Source organism: Cuculus canorus, chromosome 4 (genome assembly GCF_017976375.1).
Source record: "Cuculus canorus isolate bCucCan1 chromosome 4, bCucCan1.pri, whole genome shotgun sequence".
Classification (NCBI taxonomy): domain Eukaryota; kingdom Metazoa; phylum Chordata; class Aves; order Cuculiformes; family Cuculidae; genus Cuculus; species Cuculus canorus.
In genome coordinates, this window is record NC_071404.1 from 4,906,488 (window position 1) to 4,927,565 (window position 21,078).

The following is a 21,078-nucleotide window of genomic DNA, read 5'->3' on the forward strand; positions in this document are numbered from 1 at the left end:
ATTCCTGTGTTGTCAGAGCTGTGTAAAAGATTTCCCGAATGGGATATATGAGATCTAATAAATACTGATGTTCATTGTTCATGTCATGTTACACTAAAGGTGAGGGAAAGCAATCAGTCTTCTGCATATTGAACTTTTGGAAGGAGGGAGATTTTTTGTATATACTTGGTTATAATTACACTAAGACTTGAAACTGCAAGACCCGAGAAGGTCAGGGAAGGGAAGAAGAACTCACAGAAATAAGAAATACAGGATGGGGAGAGGAACAGAGGAACAGGTTTTCATGGCATAGGTGTCTATATGCAACTGATCCCTTATTAATCATTACAGAAGAAGGAAATTCTCTGTGGAGGAGACATTGAGGTTGTAGTTCACACAAAAATCTACGAAGAACTGCTGGTCTGTTGGACTCAGGCCTGATTCAGTTTATTAAGAAACAGTCTAGGTTGCCAAGGAAATAGTATATTTATGTGAATTTATTCTATTAAATGGCTTCAGCAACGTCTACCTTGTAGGTATGTGCTTGCCTGATTTTAATATCATTTTCCTAGAAGTTTTCTGGGATATAGCTAAAACTTCTGTTAAAAACATGATGTAGTCTAGCTGCTGGTTGTTTAGTTTTGATTTTTTTCTATTTCAAGCTGAGTAGATAGAATTTCACACCAAAATCTGAAATTTATACTTCAGTCAAGGGACAGAAAATAGCTGTTGATTTTTTTTTGCTCAGACACAGTGTAAAGTTGAGACAGATAATTTTTGCTTATGCAATTTCATACACGCTACATGAAAAGAATATGATCCATGTACTCCGTGACTGTCGGTAAGCTTGAAAGTATCCTGGAGATGTTAAAAAGCTGTGTAGACGTGGCACTTGAGGAGATGGGTTAGTAGGCAGGGTGGTGTTGGGCTGATGTTTGGACTTGATGATTTTAGAGGTCTTTTCCAACCTTAATGATTCTATGATCTGACACGGAAACATGACTAACTTTCTTGGGAACATTTTTCTCTCTGGTGGAACATACTAAAAAGTAATATTTTTAATGCTTTACTTTAATGCTTTTAACTACTTAGCTTTTAAAATTTTTTAAATTAAGATTTTAAACTGTTCACTATGAAAGTTATCTTCTCTCCTGTCTTTAGTTTGAAAGAGGAATACTAGTTTCTTTAAAATAATACATTTGATACTAATATTTTATCACTTAGAATGTGTCTACATAACTTATTTCTTACATGGCTTAGGGACTAGAGAAATAATTTTTTTATAAAAAGAAATTATCTGCTCTTTTCACTTAAACCTATGTTGTCAAGTTTATTTATAATGTTCTTCACTGAAGCGTGTAAGAACTTAAGTTTTTTCTACTTACAGAAGTTAGTAACTGCTATTTCTAAATAGAAAAAGTCTGTATGTGTGAAAAAAATACTGCAAAGCAGTTATTTGAGCAAAAGGATTTTTCTGTCTATTTCTGTCAGACAAATTGAGACCTGTGGTCAATCCTTCTAATGGAAGAGCAAATCTTGGTCTGCACTTTGGAAGAACCTGTGTGTAGAATAAGCGTGTTCTCTATTTTGAAAAATATTACCTGTGATGTGGTACTGTGCAACCTGCTATTTTCCAGTCTCTCTGATGGCTCATGCCTGTCCAGCAGGAAGCTTTGAGCATGAAGACTTGAAGTCTTATTTTTAGCAAGGCACTGAGGCTGTAGCCTGAAAAAAATTATCTTGTTATTCAAAAATATTCATAATGTATCTTGAATTGCTTGTTATATTTGGAAGCATTTTCGATTGTTATTCAAGTCTGCAGTGCTCATCCTAAGAATATGGCATGCTAAATGTCATTCTATGCAAATACTCTAATGCTAGCTCTTTCAGACCCTTTTCAAATCCATAATTATCTTTCAGCTCAGAATTTAGCTTCTGAAAGATGTATAGTTCCTCTTCTATAATGATTTAAAACAGTTCTGATGGAAGAGCAACATTGTACAAAAACTCAAAGAGTTATTGTACCAGATAAGTAGTGTTAGGAGTTCCCAAATCCAGTAGTGAGGCTGCTTCCGTGGCCCCAGGTCCAAGCAGGAATGAAGCTGAACATGTAGTAGGCAGATGCACAAAAAGATGCATATAAAGCTCGTACAGCTCTGGAGAATACTCCAGGTAGATCTTATAGAAGCCTTCTAGTACCTGAATGGAGCCTACAAGAAAGCTGGGAAGAGACTTCTTACAAGGTCGTGTAGTGATAGGAGGAGGGGGAATGGCTTTAAGTTGGAGAGGGGAAGATTTATATTAGACATTAGGAAGAAATTCTTCATGATGAGGGTGGGGAGGCACTGGCACAGGTTGCCCAGGGAAACTGTGGATGACCCTTCCCTGGAGGTGTTCAAGGCCAGGTTGGATGGGGCCTTGGGCAGCCTGATCCAGTGGGAGGTGTCCAGGGGTTGGAACTAAAGGGGCTTTAAGTTCGCTTCCAACCCAAACCATTCTATGATTATTTATATATATATATATATACACACAAGGCTAAGGACACAAATCAGATACCGGACACTCAATTCCAACAGCACCAAGTGTCTTATCCTCTTCTCCTCTCTAGCTGGTGAGGATTGAAGGTCCGTTGGTGGGAAATGCCTGTGCTGTAATGTAGATCCCTCTGCTTGCTTGGTTTAGCATCTCAATCTATCCTATAGCTGACCCCTGTGTCCTGGACTCTCCAGTTGCCTCAGTTCCTAAGACACACACGGACACAAGCCCTGGAAAGCAGATGCTCAGTCAACCTCCAGATGCTGTAGTCTCCCTGAAGTTGGAAATCAGAAATCTGGCAAGGCCGAACAAATTGTTCACACTTGGCTGGCTCCTTTTATCCTCTTATGCCTCCATTTTTCTATGCTTATTCCTTCCCAAATAATCTTGGTCCTTCCTTTTGCCCAACTGCGGTTCCTCTTCTAAACGTCCCATTACAAGGCTTGTGCAATGCTAAAATGTTCTACCCCTGCATCCCATAATGAGTCCTGTATCTTTGAGGTTTTCTTGCTAAAAACGGAGGTATATGAAATGCATACAAGTGTTATTCTGTACATGTCCTTAATGGTTCAGGCAGCTGGGGAGGTCTTGATATGATGATGATACTGGTTCTAGGTAAAGCCGAGGGACTGAGAGCCTGTGCTTATTCCCTGCACCATTTTCAGATTTATTTCTTTTACAGACTTGTCCGGAGCTTTTCTAGTATTCATTTCACTATTCAATATTTTGTTTAAGCCCATGTTTGTTTAAATTGATGAAAGCAACTACATCTCCAAGAAATGTTTATGGTTGACGTTTGATATATTGGCCAAATTTGACGGTTTGAGCCAAATTTTACAAAAGCGCAGTGATATATATCTGAAAAATAATATAAATTAATATATAAGGTGATTTTTTCTTTTTCATACTGTGTTTATTTATATTGTCTTTCTGGAAGATTTTATTACTATCGTGATGAGCAGGGAAGAATGAAATTGCTTTAGAATGTCAGCTTCTGACAGCTGTCAAAAATTAAATTATACTCACAAACTGGAAGTTATAGAAATAGTGTGTCTTCCAGAAATATTTGTCTTGCATTCTAAAATCAGATCCTGAAATTACTCCTTGTTCCTTTAGAAGCAATATTTCTGTTAAGAAAGGTTTTATTTGACAACGGATTACAGCAATACACCAGAGTTATATATAAAAAAATCTTATCAAGGGATTGTAACTAGGGCATGTTTTTCGAGTAAATATTTTACTGTACCACCCATCACACAGTAGTGTTAGTATGCATGAAATTTCTGAATTCAGATCAGATGTGGAAAATAGTTTCACCGGTATTTAAACAAATAAGTCAAATTGGGTCTTAGGAATTGGAAGAGGTACCACAGGCAGTTAGCTTGACTGTTCCGTCTTCCAGCAGTAATTCCCAAACTGGGAAGGCTTAGTCCACAGGCAGTAATCCCCAGCAGTATTAAATGTTGAGCCTTTTCAATTAAGTTTTGAGAAAACCATGTACAATGTTCTGCAAGAAGATTTTCCAGCTTGTGTGAAATCTGTATTTAAGTCCTCTCTGTGTGCAATGCAATGCAGAGATTTGAATTGAAGTCTCTGACCCCTTAAAAGAAGTCTGTTACTGTAAAGCTGTAGAGCACCATGGGATGAGCATCTCGGCCTCTCCTTTGGAAGCTGTTCTAATTTTCATGCTAGTGAAACATCGTCTGGATTGTAGCTGAGTGCTTGAAATCACTGTTGATTCACTGGGTGGAAATTCTGAACTAAATTTCTTTTTATTCGTCCCAACATTAAAAAAAAAAAAAAGAAAATAAAAAAGTTTGATTCACCCTTTGAACTGGAGAATAAGTGATTTTACAGCCTCAGTCAGATTGAAAGTATTTGGATGGTGGTTCCTTTCAGCTTGGCAATGGAGTGACCAAAGATAACTGTGTGTAGGTGCCCTCTAAAAACTTCCGTTGAAGTTTTCTGTGGAAGTTTTCAACCGAGCAAAGATAATGTGAGTTTCATCCGCTAATGTAGCAATGGGTAGGGCTAAGGGAGACTGGGTACAAGGGGGACCTGGAACAGTGCGGAGACACTGTCCCGGACATGTAAATTGGGAAGTAGTCTGTCCAAGGAAGAAAGTTGAGATGAGATTGATATTTGGTCATTACTTTATGCTTCAGTCACATTGCTTTGGATGAAGAGCTGGTGGACAATATGGGATGTGTTACAAAGTCAACCTTGACCCAAAGGGAAAGATGTTTCCTCCTGCACCACCACCATTATCCCATCCTGTTGCCTTCACCTCTCCAATCCTTCCCCTCTCACTGTGCTGAAAAATGAAAACAGAATTTTCACTCTTTCAAGAACTATAAATGGAAAATTTCAAGAGTAATGGTTACACAGAAAAAAAGAAGTTACTAACAAGTTCATTAAAAAGATTTTTGTTCTGTTGAGTAAGTATGCTAAGTGAGGTGGTAAATTGTTTTCAGTTCAAAGAATTGAAGGGCTTTCTGTTCAGAATGTAATTGTAAATAACACTGTAACTCACTTAAAAATGAAAAGCTTTCCTTCTGATTCGTGTTACCAGGATTGCTTCTGCTACTTACCCAGTCACAATTAATGGGAAAGAAATAAGGAGCCCTCAGAGCAATATGCTTCATCTGGGAATCTTCCTTGCACCCTCCTCTGTCCTCCTTGCCTAAAGTATGTCTCTTTCTGTGTTCTTCATTTTGACTGCATTTTCCACGGCAGTCATGCATCCTGAAAAGCCCTTGTGCAGAATATTCTCCCATACGGATAAGGCTTTAATTTTGGATATGGTTTCAGAATTCAGTAATCAGTGGGAGAAGCAATAAAAAATGACAGTATGAAAATTTGAAATACAAGTTCTAATGTCTGAGTCCTAAAAAGTGCTTGGTCAATACATAAAAGGCTTTAATTTATTGTCTTTCCATTTACCATTTTAAACACTATCAATCTCTGAAGTATATTTCTCACCAATTACAAAGGGCAGTCTTCTAAGTAATACTTCACAGAGTGAGGGACTATAAAATATTGTCATCAAATGACACATGCTGCTTTCTTCTGAGAAGTGTAAAATTATAGTATTCTGATCACTAGCTGTCTTGTTTTCTCTCAGATTTAGTCTTTTAATCAGAGACAAATAAATTCTGAGTCTTAAATCTGTAAGCCCTTATGGGTGCCTTTTATATATGAAAACTGGAAAAGGAGACTGTTTCGTAGTGCCTATGGAATTTAGAACTATTTTTATAGCTACTAAAAATAAAAGTCTAGACTCTGCACTGATTTCGATTTGTGGTGTTTGCAAATCTCATTCATCCATAATTGTTTCAAATGTTTCAACTGTGCTTGGCTTTTTTAAAATTTTTTTTTAATGGCAGATAATTTAGTTTAATCCTCTGTTTATATTATTATTATGTGATTTCTACAGTGTTTGATGAAACATATGTTGTTTTTCTTCAGAAAAAAATATCAACCCTGTCTTCATTTCACCTGTTCCTTCTGGACCTTATGGTTTTATATCACTCTTAATTTTATTGCTTTGATCATGCTGTTACCTTGTGGCTAACTTGCTGGATATATTGTCTGCAAACATATGCCTGCATCAAGCTGCTATTCAGTTAATCTTAATATATTTCCCAGTGGCTGAAGCAGTTTCCATTTTCTCCTCTCATTTGTTTTGTATTGCGCTCCTTCCCTATGGCCTCTACATCGAAGAATGCTTTCCATGCAGAAAAAACCCCTCTTTCTATTTGTTCGGAGTCTGTATAGCTAGTAGAAAAAATTACTGTTCAGGCCTGTCCTTTATAGATACCTGGGCATGGCAGAAATTATGTTGACTTTATAGCATAACACTGAAAGAAAAAGAAATAGCTGTAAATTCTTTGAGTACTGCACGCTGGGAAATTAAAAGAAAGTTTCAAAGTTAGAAGAATGAGCTTCTGGAATTACCCAAACACAGCAATAAAAGAGGGAGAAGGTGGTAGAGAGCTGTAGGATAAATCTCTCGGTTGATGGTGAATACTGGCGGGCTTTATGCTATGACTGCAGAGGGAAGCAAGCAGCTAGGCTTGACGATCTAGGAATCCTACCGGTCCTGTATTCCCGTCCTGCGTATAATGCATCCTGGTTGAATGTATGGATGATACATGATGCTTAAAATATCATTTTGGCCCATTTTTGATTCTTTACAAAGGATACCTTGAGGTTGCAGGGTAGAATAAACTTTTCATTTTCATTGTTTGTTTGTCTTTATTTCTACTTTCCTTTTCATGATTCACCTCCCCACCCCCTTATTATTTTCCTGACTAATCTTCTCGGGCCTCTTCTCCCAAGTGACTGAGGACAGGACAAGGGGGAATGGCCTGAAGCTCTGCCAGGGGAGGTTCAGGCTGGATATCAGAAAAAAATTCTTCACAGAAAGAGTCATTGGGCACTGGAACAGCTGCCCAGGGAGGTGGTCGAGTTGCCTTCCCTGGAGGTGTTTAAGGAACGGGTGGATGAAGTGCTTAGGGACATGGTTTAAGGGAGTGTTAGGAATGGTTGGACTCGATGATCCAGTGGGTCCTTTCCAGCCTGGTGATTCTATGATTCTATGAGTCTAATCTCCTTTTTCTGCCCTTTTGTGAGGTAGAAATACTCAATTAGCCCTATGCTTGGTTAAGTAGAGGAGATGCTCTAGCTAGGTTAGCACAGAAATCTGTGTGGACTGATGTTTGATTGTTGCTGCTGCTTAAACACACTTTTTACATCTCTCATGTTTCTTAATTTGCTTCTGCAGTGACACCTATACTTGCAGCTTTCACGAGTGATTGTCTTTTTCTCATTAAAAAACTAACAATAATCATATATTGTGTATGAAGCTATTGTGTGCAGCATCGGGGGTTGGACTAGATGACTGTACAAGTCCTTTCCAACCCAAAGCATTCTATGATTATCCAAACCACACTGATCTGCCATTCTCCAGGGAGGGGGTTGAGTCACCATCCCTGGAGGCTTTTAAAAGATGGGTAGACGAGGCGCTCAGGGACGTGGTTTAGTGGCAGACAGGAATGGTTGGACTCAATCCAAGAGGTCTTTTCCAACCTGGTGATTCTTTGATTCTATGATTCTCTGTTAGTGGTGGTCCCTAGCTCAGCTTTGTGGTTTGATCCCTGCACCAGAGTGAATTTTACAGCGTGAAGTTCAGGTATGTCTTTATCTCTCTGCACAGATGCTCTTGCAGTTCTGAAACATTCATATGTCGGATGTTGTTATGTAAAATGCTGTGTTCTATTAACACCTACATGAATTCCAACTGGAATTGCCACTCAAGTGTGAGGGATTTAAAATGTTTCCAAGTTAACCTTAGATGAAATATCATCATAATTTGTGAGAATTATTTTTTTTAATGTAATTTCCCGATTTTGGAAAGATAAGCTTAGTTTTCATGTAGATTGATGCTTTGGGCATGATTTCAGAAATGCTTGACAAGTTCTTTATGGTGTAAGAATAACTGCATCAGGTCTCAAATATAGGTTACCAGAAATAATACATGCAGATTATGTGAACAAATAGTAGAAGTGAAGTGACTTAATTCTTTAAAAGTGCTGCTGTGCCTTCTATCTGTTGTGTAAACCTGCAAGTCTTCTCCTTTGCGTTCTTTATAGCTTTCGTTCTCATTTTCTTATTTAAGCCTATATGATAGACTTTCCCTGTGCTGGTGTCTGTCCTTGCTCTGCTTTTCTCCTTTCTCATGCTATCTCGTACTGAAGTACCTTTTCAATCTTTGCATTTAAATTTTTCCTGTTATTGTTCTGTCTTGACCACCAAACCCTAAATTCTTCAACATTAACGTGTCTGTTCTCTTAATTCAAGTCAGGGTTTCTTTTAACTGCATTTTTCCCCCATATTTTTAACAATAATATTAATATCCATCATTTTTGTGCCCGTTTTCTTTATCTCGGGCTCATCAGAAAGCAGCAATACCTCTTGTTAGATCAATTCCTGGACTACAGTGTGCTTGGAAATGTTCTCCGTTCCAAGCCAGGAGGTCGCTGCTTCTCTTACGGCTTCTGTCAAGTCATTCACAGATAGGAACCAAGTATAAAAAAAAGCGTAAGTTAGGAGAGATACAAAATGACCCCTTAAAACATCTATTGAGCTTATCAATCAATCTCGTCATCAGTCCTACCCACCTTCTCACAGTGCTTCCCATAAGATGACAACGTAATCTCCTGCTCCTTCTGTTCCCAAAGCTTGCTGGGAATTTGAAATAAATTTTGTTGAGCAAACACAACTTGCTTGAAAATATCAACCTTTTGAAACGGAAGCTTATCGCCAAAAATATTGATTTCAACTAAACTTTTAATTGGGCAATTTTTTAATGTGATAATAGAGAATCATGGAACTGATTCTAATTATGATTTTGAACTTAGTTCACAGTGCCTAGGGCATAGATATAATCTATCCACTAATTTACTTTGCTGTATAGTATTTGTAAGCCTCTTCAAGCCCCAGAATGAAAGTAATATCCAGAATGATGGAATTTGTCTGCCTAATGGAGAATGCCACTGTAGTTTTCTTAGAGTGCTTCCTTTTATATGCCTGTAAGAAAGCTGCGTTCTGCAGCTATTTGGTAGAGGAGGAAGCACTTTTTGTTTTTAATTAGAAATCTCCAATTTTTAGAGTAAGCATAGAAATTGTGGAAAAACTATTAGCTGTACAATGAAACAACCGCTTTCCTGCAGTGCTGAATTACACATCCCAGTGTCTTGTTGCATGGCTGAAATCTGTTCTGCTTCGTAGTAATTGTTGGAAGATTGCCCTGCCACTTTCAGTATCTGAACTACTCCAAGAAGCACACCCAGATTTCCTTGGAAAAGGTATTCTGTCCCTCACTCCAGCTGGAGTGAGGGAGCAAACTAGCTTGAGTGTAGCTTTGGACAATGAGTTTTGTCAGGTCACTGGAACAAAGCAAGGGGAGAGCCGATTTGGCAACACAGGTGCTACTGTGAGATAAAAGGAACATATTCCTTCCTGTAGAACATTGAGGTTCAGCTGCATGACTTTTGCCAGGATACAAATAAGGGTTCTTTATAATTCAATAGAAATTGAATTTTTCAATTTGCTTCTATTTTATTCATATCTTAAGAATTCCAATGTGTTTTCCTGTTCTCCAGCAGCAACTGCAATGTTGACCATCTAACACGTTCATATTGGTGTTCATGAACAGTTCAGTGAAGGTTAATCAGTTGTTTAGTTTGTTCCTGGGGGATGTTAAACCACAGAGTAGATGAGAGGTGCAGACAAGGAAGGATTAGGAATGGTGATGTATTCTCACAGCCAAAACAATTTACTTTTGAATTGAAATTTAATTAATGTTTTATTATACTTAAGTGGCTTATCATTGATGTTTCAAATGCACTATTAATCTGACTGTTAATTAGAAAAGTCCTTCCTAAAATGTAACATTTGTGAAATAATTGTTTTATATTGTCATAGATATGTGGCTAAATATCTTTTAAGTTCTGTGTTCTTGTTTTTTACTGTCCCTGAGGAAGGAAGTAGTTGGTTTAATTAAAATCACGTATTTTAATGGACTGTGAAGTGAAGGAGATAGTGTGCTATTGGATCTAAGTGTGAATATTGAATCTAAAATGCATACTAGCTTTAAGGATATCCATTGTGCTTTAAAATACATAGTGGTTCATCTTCCATCACTCCATCTAAATGTCAGATATAAAGTGAGGCAAATTTAGGGTGAATTAGTTTGTCTGTATAATCAATTCCAGAGATGCGCAGCTCCAGTAGCTGAAAGGTAACGGGAAAAGATCAAGCAAGATCATATATGGCCTTTTCTGGCCTTGAAATCTATTAATATGATGAGAACAGTGGTCATTCTTTCACAGATGGTGAACAAAATCCCAGCTGCAAGTGAAAGGGGGAATGAGTTTTGGGGAAATAGTGGTAAAGATCTTGGAAGAAAAGTATTAGGGAAGGGGAGATGAAGACTTAGCAGCTGTTTGTGTGAGGCTTTTGGAATTCTGGATAGCATTTTTAATGTGTATTTATATTTAGTAAGTATACAGCATTCTTCAGTATGAAAATAGTAATTACTTCCCAAATTTTAACAAATAATTATATAATGCCAAATACAGATAACTACTGAAATAAACTACTTTCAGTTATGGACAGTGGATTTAAAAATACTGTAAACAAACTGTGACATTTTAAGGTATGGAGTAACTAATAAATATGGTTATTAAGGTAGGAGGAATTATAGATAGGGAGACATGAACCATCGAAGACCGGATTTAGTTCATTATTACTGAATCAAAAACCTGACTGTTGGCACTGGAATGGATAGTATGTGGTTCTACTTCTGATTGATGGGTTTCTAGATGAATCTAAAGGGGATAAAAAAGCAGATCTTTGCATCCTAAAGGGTTTAGTTTTGTTTGTTTTAATAATGCGACAGTATCCATGAGGAAAGGATTAAAACCCTGCTTAATTTATTTGAATAGACCCTGTTAGCAATTATGGGTTATTCAAATCTATCATATTATCATTTAATGTCATCAACACTGTTCTATATGGAAGTTCCAACTCAATTTGGATCTATGCATTATAATTTAGAACAGTTTCATAACAGTGCTTTTGCTCTAATTACAAAAAAGCACTCTGAAATAATGAGGTCATGGATCAGTTGTTACGTCTTTTTAATCTTGGGCCTGTGGAACAAAAGGTAAAATGTAAAAGATGGATCAATTAGACCATAGCTTTATTAGTTTCTTCCGTTTGAGAACTGTTCAGGAATGGTACACACAATCAAGCTGTTATTGTTTCCTTAGTTATTTCCAGGTATTTGGAGTATCGTAAGCATCCCTTACTGATCATAACAGTTCTTTACATTGGTGTTTTGTGCTCAAAACCTTCTATCTCTTAATAAACACTTAAAAGACTTTGGAAAAGTGATGTTTCCTCGGAGTATTAACCATGAAGAGCTTTATCCATTACCCCTCAAGGAAGGACAGATACAGTAGGTCCCTCAATTAAATCCTATCATAACAAGCTATATGGTTTGATAATGATGCAGGGAGACAGCGGCTGTAGGTTTGATCCTTCTCAAGCTGATGAGATCCCAGAATCTAAATAGTGACTTTGGACACATCTTCTAGTGCAGGGAAGACTTATTGTGTGGCTGTTATATTCACAGAAACATGGAATGGTTGAGGTTGGAAGGGACCTCTGGAAGTCATATGGTCTATTCTGCTCAAGCAGTGGGACCTAGAGTTGGTTGCTCAGGACAGTGTCTAGATGGCTTTTGAATATCTCCAAGGATGGAAACTCTACAACGTCTCAGGGCAACCTGTTCCAGTGTTCAGTCACCCTCACAGTATAAAAAAGTCTTTCCTTTATGTTCAGAGGGACTCTCCTGTGTTTCAGTTTTCTGTGTGTTGCCCCTTGTCCTGTCACTGGGCATCACTGCAAAGAGCTTGGCTGCATTGTCTTTGCAGCCTCCCTTCAGGTGTTTATAGACCTTAATAAGATCCCCCCGACCCTTCTCTTCTCCAGGCTGAACAGCCCCAACTCTCTCAACCTTTTTTCATAGCAGAGATGCTTCAGTCCCTTCATCATCTTCATGGCCCTTAGGTGGATTCTCTCCAGTCTGTCCATGTCTCTCTTTTACTGGGAGACCCAGCGCTGGACACAGTGCTCCAGGTGTGACCTCAGCAGTGCTGAGCAGACACGAAGGATCACCTCCCTGGACCTGCTGGCAATGCTGCAAAGGCGCCCAATGGTATCTCGGGCTGCCCTGGGCAAAAAGAAAATAGTTTAAACCAAATAAAAATTGCGTGCAAAATGGACCTAGGGGCATGAAACGTTGTCCAGCTGTGACTCCTAATTTCACACAAGCAGCAGTTCTATCCGTAATAATTAGAATTCAGGAATTAAGCTGGATTTCAGTGTTGAGGGTTTTTTTTGGAGTGGGCAAAGGTTTTGGTTATATTTTTGGTTTGGTTAGTGTTTTTTTTATGATGAGCATTTCTTAATGTGGCTACTAGGGCCTTTCTCTACTGAATGTTCTAGCTCAACTAAGACATTCTAATTACAAAATGTAGATTTAAAGGCATGCTATTTTTCTCAAAGCAAGGTGCCACAGAATTTGATGAGAAAATGCCTGACACGCTGTGTCTAACAAGAAAGGCTTATGAGTCCTGCAAGGTATCACGTGAATTTCTCATAGCTGCAAATGATATCTCCTTGAATACTGCAGTTATTATCACATGCATTCCAGGAACATAATTGTTTCACAGGGCTACTGGAATGATTATAGAAATGGATATTCTGTGCAATAAGAAGAGACCGAAGTACTGCCTTTCATCTGTCATGGCTCATTGCAAATTGCATGAAGCAAAAAAGAGACAATAGGAAACACAGTGGAAGACGAATACTTAAATTGAAGGACAAATGAAGTATGAGGAGAAATGAATATAAATTATCTGTAAATACAGTCCGCATGGAATTAACGTCTCTTTAATGAAAAAAACCTGTCAGATTCTGGAGTTCATATTGGAATGAGTTTCCTGCTTCCACTAGGATTAATTGGGGTTAAGGGTCTGAGCTGCTTTTAAGATGGAAGCTTGATAAGTTTGTGAGTGTAGTTATTATCATATTAAGATTATTATTAATTATATTATGATATGAATGTCTGCAGTGGCAAGGAAGCAGACCTGGTGGCCCAAGAGGTCTGTGTTTCTGGCATTGACTTAATTTTCACTGGCAGTAATTTAATATAGATCATGGAATAACTTGAAATGAATTTGGAAGGAAATGTATAACTGAAAGTAGGGTTGGCTTTTTCCAGATAAAAAGGTTTGTCTGAAAAATAATTTGACTAGCTGTGGCTCCAATATTACCGTTGGCCTAAGAGTAGTTTGATACCATTGCTGTACAAGGACAAAAATACTTTAGCTGGCATCGAGATAGATGGTCCTTCCTCCCATTAACATCTGGAATTCTAGGTCATTAGAGTTTAAATGAGAACAACTTGTTCTTTATAAGGTTTAAACAATCCAGGTTGTGCGTGAAAGTCATGGATTCCCCATCCATGGAGGTGTTCAAGGCCAGGTTGGATGGGGCTTTGAGCAGCCTGATCCAGTGGGAGGTGTCCCTGCACATGGCAGGGGGTTGGAACTGGATGGGCTTTAAGAACCCATCCAACTCAAACCATTCTATGATCCCATGATTCTATGACCCCCTATGAACTTTTATATTAATACTTTTTTGATTTCCTTATTTATGTCTGTTTAATGCATTCTACTGAATTATTTCAGAGAGGATTTATTTCACCTAACTTTAGCTTTCCAACATTAAATAATGAATCCGAACTTTTTAAACTGTTGTTTTGACCCTTTGCCTATTTTCCCTCTGTCCATGAGTGCTGATTTTCAAGTGTATTTGCCAATTGTATCTCCTTGGATAATCAAGCCTAAGAAGATAATTTTATTGCCTGCTTTCCTAATGCCACTGGCCAATTACCAAATATTATTTCCTGCTTTCATAGTTCAAAATTATCTGAAGCTACAGGCTGATAATTTGGCAGAAAACTGTAAAATCTCTTCAGTACCAACATGGAAATTAAACAATTTGTAGGCATCTCATTCCAGAATCTAAAGCTTACTTTGGCTGCCATTTCATCTCATCTTCGATATACCTAAAGTTCAAGTACTTTCACATACAGAAGCTTTATTGCTGGATGCTCAGAATCACTTTCATCTCATCTGAATCCAACTTGGATCATAAAGAGCTGAAAGCCTGAATGGGCTTTTCATACAGTTGCATGCATCCCCCCAGGGATCCATCAGCTGAATACGCATTAAAGAGTGTATATTGGATCAAACTTTCTACAAAAAGCTGTAATAGTTGTTTTCCTCTAATAAATAACCAAAGGAAAGATCATACCTTCTCAACTGTGACATAGATGAATCCAGTTGTCCTCATTCTTGCTCAAATTCCTAGGTTTGGAGAATCAAATCTAACCATCACTCGTGTGCTAGACTAGGCTGTTGTGTGGTCACTCTCAGCCTCTCCTTTTACATGGAATATTTTGAACCACGGACTCAAACCCAATAATATTTACAAATCTGGGAACTGAATTTGAAATTTTTAGCACACTCTCTGCCAAGTGTTGTTGGTATTTTTTTCCAATAACTGCTTGATTTCAAGTATGTGTCGGAAAAATCTTTTTGACCTTAGAGTCCCTTGCTCCTAGTTTCAGTGATTTTTGGTACCTGGGTAGGATACACGGGAATGTAGATAGAGCAAACTGTGGTCCTCCTTATTCTTTCTATGCAGAGACCTCAAACTTCAACCCTGCGATGCTGAGCAATATAACATTTAGGAATGTTTAGAAATCTGTTTTGTTGTCTCTTTCTCTGACAATGATTGTTTGTCCCTTGTCTCTTCAGAAATCTTGAGAATTTTAGAAATCTGATGGAAACCTAAGAAATACTTGCAATCTTAGAAATGAGACATTTGTTTTTTTCTACTGAAATTATATGTTTTATATTATATTCTACACCTGCGTCAGGGCAATCCCCAATTTCAATACAGGGTGGGGTATGATGTGATTGAGAGCAGCCCTGCAGAGAAGGACTTGGGGTGCTGGTTGATGAGGAGCTCAGCATGAGCCGGCAATGTGCTCTCACAGCCCAGAGGGCCAACCCTGTCCTGGGCTGCATCCAAAGCAGTGTGGCCAGCAGGGTGAGGGAGGGGATTCTGCCCATCTATTCCTCTCTTGTGAGACCTCTTCTGGAGTATGATGTCCAGTTCTGGAATCCTCAACATAAGAAGGAGATGCAGCTGTTGGAACAGGTCCACAGAAGGGCTACAAAGATGATCGGAGGGCTGGAGCACGTCCCATGTGAAGACAGACTGAGAGAGTTGAGGTTGTTCAGCCTGGAGAAGAAGAGACTCTGAGGAGACCTTTCAATACTTGAAGGGACTACAAGAAAGCTGGGAAGAGACTTTTTACAAAGGCTTGTACTGATAGGATGAGGGACAAAGGCTATAAACTGGAGGGGGGCAGATTTAGACTAGACATAAGGACAAATTTCTTCACGGAAAGGTGCAGCTGCCCCATCGCTGGAAGTGTTCAAGGCCAGGTTGGATGGGGCTTGAACAGCCTGATCTGGTGGGAAGTCCCTACCCATGGCAGGGGGTTGGAACCACATGATCTTTAAGGTCCCTTCTATACCCAAATTCTATATTATCAGCTGATCAGCCAAGATACATCACACACATCATAGCAGAACATACAGTTGTAATGGTAATATAGTAAGGCAAGAGTTTTGATGGAAATTATTCACTGTGGCTGTCCATAGGTTCTCCTCTGCTCTTTGTATTATGTTGTGTGAAGTTTTGTCAAATGGGATTTTTTTTGGATGTTGTTATAATGATCCTAAAAGCAATTTAAATATGGTTTGATTTCATATTAGAAGTGCTTTCTTTCTGTGAGTCTAAATTGGAGACAAACAATTTTTTTTCTTTTTTTAAAATAATAGCAAAGTTTGGTTTAATATAAAAATCTCATTCAAAATGGTGTTTGCTTCTCTTTCAGCCCTATTTCCTAGGGATTATTGATCGGTCAATAGCTCCTAATATATGTCAAATGTTGTTCAGTTTCAACCTATGCAAAAAATGTAAACATAATTAATAAAAAGTTTTTAGAAGTCAGAATTAGAGAAAGAAGAAAACACAAGAACTCAGACTTGTGTTCACACCAAGGGAAAGGCAAGTGCAATCCAGCTTTCTCTTTGCCGCTGGCTGGTCGGGCAACGTGTGGAGTCCTGACAAGGCAGAGCACGTGCTGTTCCTGCTGGATTGACAGTGTCATGGAGAAAATATGATGGGAGTGAGTTTTCAGGCACTGCAGTAGCAAGATAGGTGAAAATTAATAGAAGCTTATTAATTCAGCTGCACAGTCATATTTTTTATTATATGAATAAATAAAATGTAGTTTGAAAAGAAGGTCATAACAATCTTAATTATAGAACCTGCTGAAAGGTTATGATGCATTGGGAGAACGCTGAAAAAACAACTTGCCGACAGAGCTTTCTTGCAGTGAAGAATAACAGTATAAAGAAAGCAAAGTCCTGAATTGTCTTAGAAATCACATTTCTTTGGCATAGCCACAACATAATTCCAGGTAATGTCATAGAATCATGGAATCGTAGAATAGTTTAGGTTGGAAGGGACCTTAAAGAACATCAAGTTCCAATGCTCCTGCCATGGAAAGGGACACCTCCCACTGGATCAGGCTGCCCAAGGCCCCATCCAACCTGGCCTTGAACACCTCCAGGGATGGGGCAGCCACAGCTTCCCTGGGCAACCTGGGCCAGTGTCTCACCACTCTCATGGTGAAGAAATTCCTCCTTATGTCTAGTCTAAATCTGCCCCTCTCCAGTTTATACCCATTGCCCCTATCAATACAAGCCTTTTTACAAAGTCCCTCCTCAGCTTTCTTGTAGACCCTTCAGATCCTGGAAGGCACTGAATATGTCAATGGGATTGTGTTCCATATCTGGGATTCTTTGTTTTAAATGCTTTTAACAGGTCTGCATAGCAGAACGTGACACGTTTTGGAGATACCCAAGATGGTCTGAAGTTAGTAAAGCTGCTTAACAGCAGAGCAGCCCTACGCAGCTACGCCAGGTTGGATCTTGATCATCAGCATGGCCAAGTCTCACCTAATTAGAATTGTCTCTGAGCAAGACTTGTGAGCTGGTACATGACCGTGTGCAGATACAGCTAAGGTGCTTCTGACCACAGAAGGAGCGAGCGCCTGGGATTAGGGTTCGGAGGTTTCTGTATTGAGTTGTTTTACATAGCCTCTTGAAATCCTCTAAAATACACATATGGTTTTCTCCTCAATTGGAATAATAGTACCATCTGTGAATTTCTGGTTTTTTTAAGCATATTTTCCCCTCCTTTCTTGAATTATGAAGGAAGAGGATGCATTTTTGCTTCATTATTTTTCAGCTGACACTGTTAATGAGTTAGGTGGTATAATCACCCATTTCCTACAAGCACAAAGGTAGACAGCGAGGGATGCATGTTCTTCCTGATGCTTAGAATAACATTCTATTTGTTCATAACAATTTTTAGGATTGCAGCTCATTTGAAAACATTCTAATAACCTTTCTGAATCAATCAGTTTTACTGAGGGCCTCAGCATTTAATATTGTTTACTTCTGTACATTAGTTTATTCATCCTTGATGTTCTCAGCACAATTAGGAGTCAGTTGGATTTTACTTAAGATGATAGGACAATGTTTACAGTTTATTTATTATTTATACATATTTACATTTTAGCTTTAATGACACTAAATTGTGGAGTATAAACTTTTTATTCAAGTGTCTGGAATTTGTTTGGAAAATAATGGGCTGATATATGTTCTACATTTCTGTATGGTCTATGCACTATGTGGTTGCTTTTCAGGTAGTTAGAAAAGAGGTAATATCCTGTGGTAGAAGTCACTTCACTGTCTTCTATGTTGTATATGAAAGGAACAGATGTGCCCTTTCTTTTTAATTAAACTATTAGCTTATTTTATTTCCAGTGACATTCTGTTCATTTTTCACTCATTGAGTCTTACGTATCAGAATTTGCCTGATCTTCTTGTGATATTAACCACATTTCTGCAAAATTTTGTTTTTAACATTTACCTTTTTGGTTGAGCTTCACACTGTGTTGGCTTAAATTAGATTATAAAATTTTTGAAAGATGGCTATGGTTTTTAAACATCTTTTATGTCCAGTTAGGCTACTTATTAGTTGCTGTAAAATAGGCAGGGGAGGGGAAGTTTCCCCTTTCTGATTTCAAGGTCTTTGCTGGTGGCATTTTGCCTCCTTCTCTCAATGCATCGTGGCTTACACTTCTTTCCCCTTAGATATTTCCTTCAGCATCTTCCTGTCCTCCTTTTGCTGCCGTATTTCAGCCTAGTCCTAATCTTAGTACTTTAAAAGCACTATTTCCTTTAGTAGCTGAAAACTATTAGCTCTCAGCTTTGTGGGAAGAACTCAAGCCCTTTCAGTGCTGGTAGCTTTAAGTAGGGCTTATTCTTCCTAAATACTTCCATCTGCTTAAAAGAAGTAAAGTTAGTTCATAAAATTCTTAATTTAGTTACCAAGCACCATGTTGAATAAGATCCTTGTTGCTAGAGTTAAACAGGAATAAAGTGTTCAGGCACCAGCACGTTTCAGTTGTTGTGCAAGAGAGTGTTTAGCTCTGTCCATATGTCATGTTTTGAGAGGTTAATGTGATGATCATCATGGGCAGGTAAATTTGAAAATATATGTATGAGAGATTTTACAGGAGAGTTTATCAATCCTTTTGACTCTTATTGCTAAACGGCATTGCAAGAGTAAACAAATACATATAATCATCACCCAGCCTGCTAGCCAGAGTCCTTCAACTTGACAGTGATGCAAAGGTGAGATGCTCGGCCTGTCAGAATAGTTCATGTGCTAAATATACAATAAGTAATGAGAGCGCTAACGCAAACATAGTTAACAATATACAATTACATAATATATATTCTATACACAACATAGAATTAAATATGTTCCCATATGAAGACAGGCTGAGAGAGTTGGAGTTGTTCAGCCTGGAGAAGAGAAGGCTCTGAGGAGACCATATAGAGACCTTCCAGTGCCTGAAAGCAGGTACAAGAAAGCTGGAGAGGGACTGTTCACGGAGGCTTGGAGTGATGGGATGAGGGGCAGTGCCTACTTTTAAAGGTCTTCTCCAACGTGAACCATTCTATGAATGTATGATTTGACTGGGGAGCAGAAGTGAAGGACAAAAATGTAGTGGGAAGGCAGAATGGTAGAGAGATGCGATTGGGCTTATTCTGTTGGCTCTGTGTGTTCTGTCCTATCCTCCTTACCAGCACAGGCGAGTTCTGTATTTCTGTAACGGGTATTGCTTTTTTACATGTGTTGTGCTCATTGCGCTCAGCAGTCTTTCTTGCTGTTTAAGTTTCCTTTTTAGTTGCTACAGGTTACTGCTCTAGGAAAGAATGGTTTGGGAATAAAGAAAATAAGGCAGAGAGTATCAAGGCAGTTGCTCCACATATTCTAAAAAATATTTCTCTTCAGCCTTTGATTTCTTCTTAATAACAGTAGAATTTATTTAGTGACTTTTTTATATTATCTGTGAAAAAAAAAGGTGTAAAACTTATCTTTAATTATCCTTCTCTTTCAATTCTAGGAGAAACAATGAGGATTGCCTCTTCAGAGTTTGCTGATGACCCGTGCTCCTCAGTGAAACGGGGCACCATGGTGCGGGCTGCTCGTGCCTTGCTTTCTGCTGTCACCCGCTTACTCATCCTGGCTGATATGGCTGATGTCATGAGGCTTCTGTCGCATCTGAAAATTGTATGCATTTTTAATAGTTTGTAATTGGTTGTATTGTAATGTAAAAATAGGGAACGAATCAGTAATGGATATGTCACTGTTTACGTTTCTTATTTTATTTCACCGCTTTTCTTAATGTGCTGGATATGAAGAAGAGGAAGGCACATTTCTACATTAGTTTCATTCATTTTCTATTTTTGAAGATATTAGTTTTTGGAGACTTAGAGTAAAAAATCATAGAATCATAGAATAGTTTGGGTTGGAAAGGACCTTACAAATCATCCAGTTCCAACCCCCCTGCCATGGGTAGGAACATCCCACTGGATCAGGATGCCCAAAGCCCCATCCAACCTGGCCTTGAACACCTCCAGGGATGGGGCATCTACAGCTTCCCTGGGCAACCTGTGCCAGTGCCTCACCACCCTCATGGGGAAGAAATTCCTCCTTATGTCCAGTCTAAATCTGCCCCTCAGTTGTCAGATATCTTTGGTGTCTGCACTGGTACTGCTGTTAAGCAGCTCTGAACAGAACAGATGTGTTTAACTTGCCTCCCCTTTGGGTTATCATCTCAGGCCTTGTAGTGCATTGCGATCTTGTGGCAGAGTTTAGGTACTACAGTTCTACTTTTTTCCTCTGCATGTGTGCTAAACGTATCAGGAGATTGAATCTTTCATTTAGAATAACACAGCAGTGTCTAATCACTCATAAAAGAGGGAAAAAAGAATAAGGAGAAATTAAAGATTGCCAGATAGTTTGGTAAGGATCTGCATTCAGGACTGCCACCGTTCACTTTTATACAGGAATGTTAAAAAAACATTGTCGTTCAAATATTGGAAACGTATTTTTCTATTTCAATTTTATTGCGTAAACAAATAAACAAAAACCCCAAAATTTTTCAGAAACTCAGCCACAGATTATTTAAAACATACAGAGTCCGTGTGTGAGTTTAGCAGAGGAGATGGAAAGTTACTTTTTTGACTAAAAGACAAAAAAGATTTACTTTGTTTTCTCTCTGTGTTTTTAACGGTGTAACTATACAAAGATATTATGTTCTGGGAAAACAATGAGAACCCTTCAACTTGCAAACTGTGCAGATAAGCTAAATAGTTTGAAAACAGTTTTCAAAATGAAAAAAGCAGATTTTTCTGCACAGCT

The 21,078-nt window shown here is 38.4% G+C and overlaps 1 protein-coding gene across 2 annotated transcripts in view; it reads left to right on the forward strand.

Moving 5' to 3' along the window:
• CTNNA2 (catenin alpha 2) overlaps nt 1-21,078 on the forward strand; it is a 520,003-nt gene that overhangs the window by 113,088 nt on the left and 385,837 nt on the right. For both annotated transcript variants that reach the window (XM_054064692.1, XM_054064693.1), the window contains exon 4: nt 19,778-19,944. In XM_054064692.1, the coding sequence (XP_053920667.1) occupies nt 19,778-19,944 (167 nt within the window). The remainder of the gene's footprint in view (nt 1-19,777; nt 19,945-21,078) is intronic.